The 10,536-nt window shown below is 33.0% G+C and overlaps 1 protein-coding gene across 1 annotated transcript; it reads left to right on the forward strand.

Annotated features, from left to right (window-relative positions):
• The first annotated feature begins 1,794 nt into the window (after positions 1-1,794).
• Positions 1,795-8,586, forward strand: LOC147402275 (uncharacterized). Its single transcript, XM_086443883.1, has 10 exons — positions 1,795-2,054; positions 4,203-4,262; positions 4,373-4,412; positions 6,131-6,309; positions 6,485-6,523; positions 6,657-6,743; positions 6,952-7,012; positions 7,495-7,619; positions 8,025-8,116; positions 8,204-8,586. Exons 1-10 carry the CDS (start codon positions 2,007-2,009, stop codon positions 8,316-8,318), a joined length of 846 nt encoding a protein of 281 aa, XP_086300009.1. The 5' UTR covers positions 1,795-2,006; the 3' UTR covers positions 8,319-8,586.
• The last annotated feature ends 1,950 nt before the right edge of the window (positions 8,587-10,536 follow it).

Genomic DNA, 10,536 nt, shown 5'->3' on the forward strand with positions numbered 1-10,536 from the left:
GGGGGGACAATATATGAATTCGACGGATATTCAATAAGCTCTTTTTTTGTTCTTTCAAATCTACAAAAATGACATCAAATTTCCTTCTATTTTTTTTTTCTTAAACCCATTCATCTTCAACCCATGACAAAAAAATCTAATGTTTTTTTCTTCTTCAATTTTCTAATATATATATATATGCAAGTATAAAACAATGGTGTCTTGAGTAGAAAAATCAGGAGTTTTTTGCTTGACGTTTAAGATGCGAAGACCTAAATAGAAGTATTAAGGGTTTTTTTTTTAACTAGAGATTGAAAGTAATGAGAGAGAGAGAGAGAGGTGGGGGCTTACTCGTATTGATTTATTAGAGATTATTGCTGTCGAAAATCACCAGTTGGCTCGTAAACTCTAAGGGGAAGGATGGATATAAGGGTGATAAGAGGAGATTAGGGTGAAGAAAAGAGAATAGATTGATCTTATTGTTTAAAATAAAATTTAAAAAGTATTTTTATATATTGTATACTACTACTACTAATAATAATAATAATAATAATAATAATATATTATTATTATTATTATTATTATTATTATTATTTTGAATCGAATTTTATTGAATTAGATGTACCATCAGTCAATTTTGTATTTGAAATGAGTTAAAATATTAAAAAAATACCCAAAATTTATCCGATATATGAATTTTTTGAATAATATCCATTTTTTCAAATACGAATTCAAATTCAGATTTCAACCATCCTTAAAATCTTCATAGTGCTCTCTCTCTCTCTCATCATCATCTTCTTCTTCTTTTTTTATTATAATTTTGTCTTCTATCAAACAATGGATTTCAGTTTTCTACTCTACTCATTTTTCCATAGTTTTTTTTTTTTATTGGATTTTGAATTTCTTAGATTTTCAATTTTCAGGCAATCAAACCCACCCTTACTAGAAATAAAATGCACACAAATTTTACATTTTACAAGTACTAAAATATTTGTATACCTTTAGTTAATAATTTTTATAAATATATTATTAGTAAATATTTTTATATATTTTTAAAATTTTACATTATTATAAAATATTGTTATTAATATTACATTAATAAGGAATGGAGGATGAAAAATTAAAAATACATAGCACCTCACCCCCTCAAGGCGCAAGGGCACACACAAAAGAATTATTTGACTTTTTTGACTGTCTTCTGATCTCAGCCGTTCATTTGATGAAGATTGGACATAGAATTTTACTAAATCAAATCGTGTAGATTAAAGAGGATTTTCATATTATAAGGAAGAATAATGCTGAAGTGACGTTTGGTTGTAACCTCACATCGCACTCCTTGACGTGAAAGTGTATGGAGTCATAGATGCTTTTCATCGAGATACAAGGAAAAAGCATCTATGGTTCCTATCCACTTTCACGTGAAGGAATTCCGACACGTCGCGAGAAATCTCATATCCAATCATAATACGACATGTCATTATGATACGTCGATTTGGCAAAGCATCCACACAGCTCAAGAAGACGGTTTTATCCCAATTGAAAACGAGTAAACAAAGAAATACCATATTAATAAAATGCCCTTGTTCGAGCTAAAAAATTACGGCAATGAACCTTCCGTTAATTTACACTGAAAGGGTTAGATCGTCAATTCGTGTGAAAAGCACTGGAAGGAATGGGTAGCCCAGTAAAATGATAAGCAAAACAAGGGTATTTGTGTCCAAGAAACCAGATCTCGGCGGCGGGACATTTCTGGGAAAATATTCAGTAGGATAAGGGTAGTTTTGGAACTTAATATAAGATTAAAAGGGCCTGCCTTCCCCGCAACAGAGTGACAGGAACCTTTTTAGAAGCAAAAAATTTATTCGATTCGAGACTCGAGAGAAGAAGAGGTGATTTGTTTGATTTGAATATTGTCGTCTCGATCTGGTTCAGAAGGAGAAACATTCGAGTTTTTTTTGAGATTTCTAATTAGTTTTTGAGATTTACGGTTAGATCTGTGATGGTTTAAAGTTTCTCTGGTGATCGCCATGGCTGCACCTTTCTTCTCCACTCCTTTCCAACCCTATGTATACCAGGTACTATCTATCAGTCTCTTATTGTACTTGTTTCGATTGTTCCTTGCAAATTTAGGATTTTGTTTTGTTCAATTTCGGTAATGGATTCACAATGTGTTCGAATTAAAGATGGTTTGTTGTGCATTATTGTGTTTTGGGAAATTAGGGTTTATTTTATCCGAAGCATTCAGATTGATTTGTATATAAACTGAATTCTTGTTTTATTTCTATGTTTATGTCTTAATTAGGTGAAATTCCACTATATTGTTCTATTGTAGAAATCACTTGGAATTCATCTATGATCTCGTCCATGTTTTATATTGGAACTTATAAATTTCATAAATACTAAGGATTGTAGTGTTAAGGAGGTGCTGAAAATCATTATCGTAAAACCAATTAATCGCTCGGGAATTAACTAAGTTGTTTTTATATCCTCGAGAGTTTGAGTTTGAGTTTGAGTAAAATGAAGCTCATCTTTGGTGGGAAAATAGGCATTCTTCATAAAAACTCACAATAAGGGTTTTTATGCAAAAAAAAGAGGCCCTTGTCTCCCAATAAGTCATCAAAGGGTTGAGTTCAAATAATCCATCCTCGGGGTGGTCTTTTTCAGTTTTTACGTATATAGAAAAAAAAAATTCAATAAGAAAATGCATTTCTTTTATTTTTTTTTCTCTTGAAATGCATGAGGAGGCTAATCAATTGTTGAAGTAGGACTTAATTATTTGAAATGCCACAAGAAACTTCTGGTCTATAATTTATTTAATACCCTAGTTTCCTTCAAAGCTGCAAAAGAGTGGCCACGATAGATTTCTTTTTGGCTTGGATAAGGTGCTCTAGGTTGTTTTACATCACATTGGGATTGAAATTACACGTTCTTATGAGCTATACACTGTTCAATGATCTCGAGTTGTTTAGAAAGTTATTTATTTATTTTTTTTTTGAAATGGAGTTCTTCTTCTCATAATGGCATGTTTAGTCAAAGCATGTTGATGGTTGTTTTTGTCACGTGCACACACACACACACACACACAAGAGATCAAGATTAATTTTCTTGTATAGGTACGTGGTTATTATAACTTATGTGCTTCCATGCCTAGCACTTAACAATTACCCGAGTTATTTCCAAAAAAATTGAACCTTTACTTATCAAAAAATATTTTTTTCTAATAACTAATCTGGTCATCCATCTAAATGAGTTAGTGTAGTTTTGTGGTTTTTGGAACTGGTTTTGAATTATTCACTATCACTAAGTACAATAATAAAACAAAAAATGAATTTTTACCCCCCCCCCCCCGACCGAAAAAAAAAAAAGGAAAAGAAAACACACATATTCTTCCATTTGCTTATTTTTCTTCCTTCTTGAATAGTTGAATGAATTTTTTATGACAAGTTCAAATTATGTGTGAAATTCCTCAGATTTTATTTTTTACCAGACTGGTTACATCAAGGGTATGAAAATTTTCACTTGAATATGCATATGTATTTATGTATAAAACATGGCCTTACTTAGAGGCTTGTATATTGTTTATCATTTAATTAGTTAGAGTTCAAGTGTCTTCAACCTATGTTATTCAGTAAAAGGTTTTTTGTTTTTTTTTTTGGTGTAAAGCCTTTGAGGAGTTCAAAGGAGTTTTCTTTGATGACTTCATGAAGAGATGGGATTGGGTTGGTAGATCGTAACAGTAGGGGCTGGGTTTTCTGTTTTTGGTTGGTTGCCTTTTCTCTTGTACTATTTGCTGGTCACCTCGACCTCTTTTAATACAAATTGCTTTTACCGATAAAAAAAGAAGTTTGAGATCTTGGGCTGAGATGAAGCATGTTAAGAGCTTGCTTGAGCTATTTGGTTGGATGGGCTGGAAGTGACACATGTGCTCCTAGCCCTGACCTATATTTTTTCATGAATTGACCCTTTTGCTCCAGCCTAACACCTTAGGGAGATCCAAAAATAATCTAAACATTAAAACACCGGGCATTAGTATAGATGATAATCCCCAATGCTCCCAAAGTTGGAGACAACCACCTAAGTCAAGTGGGTTCTGTGGAGGAAATCGGAATGCCAACTTCTCCTCTTATTTACCAGTATGATATGAGTACTTATATCTGAGCTTTGTTCATACTCATTAATTTTCTACGTGTTGCATAAACTCATGTGACAATTATGTCTTGCAGAGTCCACAAGCTACTGTCACAGCTTTTCAGATTTTGGGCGGTGAAGCTCAGATAGTTCAGGTATTTGGGTCATTATATTAACCATGAACTATAACAGATGTCTTCTTTTACTTGTCTGAATTTATGAACTCCTTAGTTCCAATTCATGACCTTGATTCTTTAATTCTCAGATTATGTTAAAGCCGCAAGAGAAGGTTATTGCAAAGCCTGGTAAAGTCTCTCTTGCAATGTTTCTGTTATCTATCGTGTGACCGATTTAGTGAACACACTATAGTTCAATGAATCATGAGGGTTGCTACTTCTAACTTTTGGACATTTGTAGAAATTTGGTTGTAGCATTAAATTTAGATTTCATTTATTATGGCTGCCATATTATGGCCTTTGTGGTATATAACATAGCCGTATTAAAAATATTCAAATCTTTAGCGTATTCCTCTGTGGTACTGATTATAACTGAGGACCATACGTTGAAAAAAAATCAATGATCTCATTTGTCTCATTTCCTTTTATTATGCCTTGCGTTCTCCTCTTGATTTTGATTTACAGGCATTCACCTTCCAGGGATCAAAAGTTCCTTCTAGAGTTGTTTTTTTTTGGCTTGGAAAATTTCGTTGGAAAATATTTCAATTGTTGATGACTTCATTAGCTGCAATAGGATAATTGTTGATTTTATAAAGCTAGAAGTGAATCTGTGAACAAATTCCTGCTTCATTGTAACGTGTCTCAGAAAGTTAGGGCTCTCCTCTAAAAGTTATTTGTTATGGAGGTTCTTTTCTTTCGTTTTACATTGGGGGCTCTGGAGGGAAATAAATAGGACATCATTTGTTGGAAGAAGCATGTATCAGGAAATTGTTCTTTCCATGAAATAGCCTTTGTATGAGTGAATTTATCTTACACATTTAGTGGGTTATTGTTTGAGGATTTTGTTTTTAGATGGGAGATCATTGTTAATGGGGAGGTGTAGAGGAGTGATCTTTCTTTATTTTTCTCCATTTTTGTAACTCCTAGGTTGTATTTCTTTGTTCTTGCTTTTTTTTTTTTCATAAGATTTCTGTACTTCTCAAAAGAAATTTTCTTTCCATTTTAATTCTTTCTCTCAGTTTTGATCTCGTCCTAGAATTGTGGTGATAAAACTTCCTTTTTTATGCAATCTTTTTTCTCCTCTTTTTGGTTCATGGATTTACTATGTTATACAAGTTAGAATATACGCAAAGAGTTAAGCTACTACGATGGTTTGGCAATTTCTAGAGTTGGCATAACAATCCTTTAAAAAAAAACTTGCTTTTTTTAAAAAATTCAAAGGTTGTGACCCATGGGTTAGCTTTTGTGATTGTAGATATTTTGGTCGAACTGCAAAGTTTTTACTTCAAAGAATGAATTGTCTGTTATAAGATGGCTGATTGATATCTTAGTCCATTTTCCCATTGAGTTTAATATAACAATAGATTGTTTTGTGGTTCTTCACTTGTTTTTGCGTAGTTACATTTGTAGCATAAGTCATGCCATGTTACCTTTTGTTTGGTTAAATCTCTTTAAACTGCTGATTCTCCTTCCAATTTGAGCATAGTAGGCACCAACGGCTCTATTTTCAAGGTTTTGCATCTGATGTTTATGTAATCCTTTTAACCTCTACTTTTTGTCCTGGTCTCAAACTGCAAAATTTTCACTTCAAAGAAAGAATTGTCAGTTATAACATGGATGATTGAAATCTTAGTCCATTTTACCTAGTGAGTTTAATACAAATACAATAATAAATTGTTTTTTAGTTGTCCTTTTTTGCCTAGTTACATTTGTAATACAGGCCATGAAATGTTACTGTTCGTTTGGTTACCTCTTTAAACTGCTGAATCTCCTTCCAATTTGAGAGTTTTAGTCACCCATGGCTCTGTTTTTTAGAGTTGCGCATCTGATGTTTATATAATTTGTAGGTTCCATGTGCTACATGTCTGGGTCCGTTCAAATGGAAAATCATTACCTCCATGAAAATGATGGAGGTATGTGGCAATGGATTTTCGGCAAGAGCGTGACTAGCGTAATTTTTCTCAATTCTGGTCCAAGTGATGGATTTGTTGGTATTGCTGCACCTTCGCTTGCAAGAATACTCCCGGTCTGTACTAAAAAAAACATGTCAAAATTTACTAAGCATCGTAGACCACTAAATTATGCATTATCCCGCTCAAATACCTTGTAGGGATCCTTTTGAATCTATACATTGCTCATAATGCCACATTCTACATGTGGGGTATTTATTAATTTCCCCTTTTTTGATTCACTCTTTATAGATTGATCTAGCAATGTTTGGTGGAGAAATTTTATGCCAGGTAGAGCTGATTTTTTCTCACTGGTTTTTATTTCAATTATTTTGTTCATTTCTGTAGCAGAGTTTCATTGTTACCTTTTCCTTCTCTTGTTCACTTGAGTGTATATTTCACTTTGTAAAAATGATTTTTGTAGCCAGATGCGTTCCTTTGCTCTGTCAATGATGTGACAGTCACTAACTCAGTTGATCAGAGGGCACGTAATGCAGTTGTCGGTGCAGAGGTGAGATCATGGATTTCTTTGAACGATAGATGGGTCATCATCAATCTCCAAATTTTAAGCAGTTTATGTTCAATCGTGAAATATGCATTCTTCTTCTTCTTATTTTTGTTGTCGTTTCAGTAGGTTTACCTACTCACTCACTCGATCATTGTGCTATTGTATTCTAGTCAAGCTTGACTATTTGACCACCAAGTTTATGCTGTTGCAGGGAATTCTGAGACAAAAGGTAACTGGCCAAGGGCTGGCTTTCATAGTTGCTGGTGGATCTGGTATACTTTCTTCCTCCATTCCCTTTTATTTCCTTGTAGAGTCTCTTGGAGCCAATTTAATTCATGAGTTTTTTTTTTCCTCCTGAATAATGAGGCATATTTGACATGCCTTTCTGGATTTAATTAAAAAAAGGTTTTAGCTGTCTCTTTACACCTTTGAGCTTGTCACAATCTAACACTGCTGTACATGTCAGGATGTGTGTGGACCAAAATCTTTGGAAGTGCTGTGTTGTCATTAGCTTGAAAAATATATCAACTTTAGTTCTCTTACATGAAACAATTTATGTATCAGCCAGTATCCTTCCAGACATACTTGTAAATTTAACCAAACTCTTGCATAAAAAAGAATAAGGTGGTTCTCACTGTTTAATGTGATGGAAATATTTTGTAATATATGAATAAGTCTCATGGTGGTAAATGCGATTTTGATTGTTTTAAATCCATCCTTCTAGATTAATATCGGAAACTTCTCTTTGTGCTAGTTGTCCAGAAAAATCTCGATGTGGGTGAAGTACTGGTTGTTGATGCCTCTTGCATTGTAGCCATGACAGCTACAATCAATTTCCAAGTCAAATATTCTGGTCCCGTGAGGCGGGTGGTGTTTGGGGTGAGTCTCTCTCTCTCTCTCTCATCTTTTTTGTTATTATTCCTATAGAAAATATTTGTCTCCAAAGACAATCACCCAATGCCACCTAATATGTTCATCTTTATAACTGTCCATCCTAGAATGATTATTGTGTTATGAAAACTTCTTAATCTATCTTTGAATTTTATATATTTAATTAATTTTCTTTTTGTATTACAATTTGGATATATTATCATGTATACTTGTAATAGCCATCCATATGATATAAAATGTCTTATTATATTATGAAAATTAACTGAAACCAGGCCATCATGCAGCAATGAGTTTGAGGTCTGGCGCTAATTTGAGGGCTGTATCCAATTTAACTGTACATCTTTATTCTATTAGAGAGCTGTGTTTCTTGACTATTTCGTTTTGACCTTTCAGGGCGACAACCTTGTGACAGCTGTTCTAACAGGACCAGGCATTGTTTTCCTTCAGAGTTTGCCCTTCTACAGGCTTTCACAACGTATCGCGAGGTAATTTGTTAATCACCCTCCCCTTAAAAACTCATTATGTCCTCTCTTTTTAAAAAAAAATGTAAAATGGAGGTATCTGTTTTGCAGGGCTGTTACCTCGCCAAGCATGAGGGAAAATCCTAAATTCTTCATTCAGATAATCATTTTCTTTGTTCTCGCTTACGTTATGATTCTATCTTCGTTGATCTTAACAGACGTTTGATCTTTCTTTTTTTTTCTTTTTTTTTTTTCTTTTTTTAAATCCTTGAATCTCTCAACCTAGTTTGTTTCATTTCCCCTTTGGTTTATAATTTCATACAAGTAGATACATATAGGAGAGTTAAAGATTCTTCAAGCCCGGAATGTTTCAATTATGTTAAAAATTGGTATTGTAGGTGATGTGTATTCAACTGTTTTTAGAATGAAAGAATATTAAAAATGAGTATTATTGGTTAAATCAGATTTGTAATTTCATGGTTCTATTTCTAGCACTGGAGTGAGCATCTTGTGGAAATTTTAGGTGCAAGAATAGGGCAATATTTCTGAGATCATTGCTTTTTTCCTGTCTTTGTATAATTTTTTGTGAAGAGTCGGTTTTTTATGCACCCAAAGTAGAGGGAAACCCTCCTCCCACACCTCAGTACATGCCACGTATGCCACAATTCAAGGAATTAAGGCCTAATGTACCTCGCTTTTAATATTTTCTTAGCTGTGAAGGGGGTGATCAATGGGGGCGTAACACTCAGATATTAGTTCTGATGGATATAGTTGCCCCATTGGTTTGGCAAAAACCCAATGGACCATGGTTAACCCGCTAGACTCAGAGATATCCTGTTTCGAAAAAAAATTCTTTTGCTGGCTCTAAAATTTAGGGTATTTAAATACCATTTCACATTGAAAAATACTAAACTGGCTTCCTTATGCTCTGAGCACTTCTCCGATGTGTTTTGTACACTCAGGGAAAATCGATGATTCTCTACACAGTGCTACTGGAAGTGTTGTAGAATGTCAGTGTAGCATGGCTCTTTTACGTCTTGGTGAAATCAAACCCACTCTATTATTATTATAAACAGTGGGGAAAATTACTTAAAAGGACTCTGGTGGACGGGCTTCTTTCTAAATAGTCTCCTAAGTCTTGGGGCGATATCTTAACAGTCCATTTAATAATAATAAAAAATCTTTCTTCATAATCCATGGACCTAATGTCTCATTATAATGGTTTTGAAATACCCAAACTAACATTTTTCTTATCTTCTACACATAATTACGTTTTTCAACTACCATTGCGATCATATTCAACAATTTTTTTAATGGTGAATGGTGAATGGCGAATAGAGAATGATATATTAATAATTCGAATATTTAGATATATTTTTTAATGGACAACATTAAATAGATAGAGTTTCATCCTATATGGTAAATTTTTTTCAGAATAGACCGGTTTTTTGTGAGGATGATCTCTATGGCGAGGAGATCATTATTACAGAAAATCAACCCATTTCGAAACTTCTAAAAGCATCTCCAACAATGCTCTTTAAAGTAAAGAGTATCTTTTGTCAAAAAATGACAAATATTATTTTAACTAACCTAAAATTTTTTGATTGCTTTACGGAGACTTAACATATCGTTCTTTACTTTTAGTATTTTATATCACTTTACATTTGCTAAAACCTACTTAAATTCTACTAAGGGTTGTGACTTCACATCTTGGCAACCAAAAAACATGATCCGATGTTACAGGCATGAAAATAATGAGATTCTAAGAATTTTGAAATATATATATATTATTTTTCATTGTTAAATTTTAATTTTAAGTTTTGAGAATTCGATAGCCGTTCATTTTTAACACTTTGGATCAAGCTCAAAAAATAAATTTTTGGATATGAGTTTTTCCATGAAATCTAGAAATATGATGTGTGGAATTGCCAATGTGGGCCTAATGACCCTTAGTTAAGATTTAAAATCTTACTAAGTTAGTAAGAAATATGTTTTTCATTTTTTAACATTAAAATAACTAGTTTTGGAGGCTCTTTATTTTAACATTTACTTTTAAAGAATCTCTTGAAGATGACTTTTTCATCTTACACTCTTTAAAGTAAAGAGCCAACACACTTTAAAGAGCTTGTTGAAGATGCTCTAACAAAATGAAAAGTGGTTACAAACTAACGGTAAAAATTGACTTCCACGATTCTTCAACTTGTAAATTAGGGCTACAAATTTCATAATGGGCTAATTTTTTGTGAAGATAATCCTCTAAACATAAAGATCATCTTCACAAAAAAGCAGTCCATTCCAAAACTTTTAGCCCATATTCCAAGACGCTTTGTCTATAAATTTTTTTTCTTGAACCCGACCCTTTTTTAATTTATTTTACGATATATAAAAAAAATGAAGAACAAAGTTGTAATTCTATTATTATTATTATTATTATTTTGATGTTT

Source organism: Akebia trifoliata, chromosome 5 (assembly GCF_017979445.1).
Source record: "Akebia trifoliata isolate Shusen 1 chromosome 5, ASM1797944v1, whole genome shotgun sequence".
Lineage (NCBI taxonomy): Eukaryota > Viridiplantae > Streptophyta > Magnoliopsida > Ranunculales > Lardizabalaceae > Akebia > Akebia trifoliata.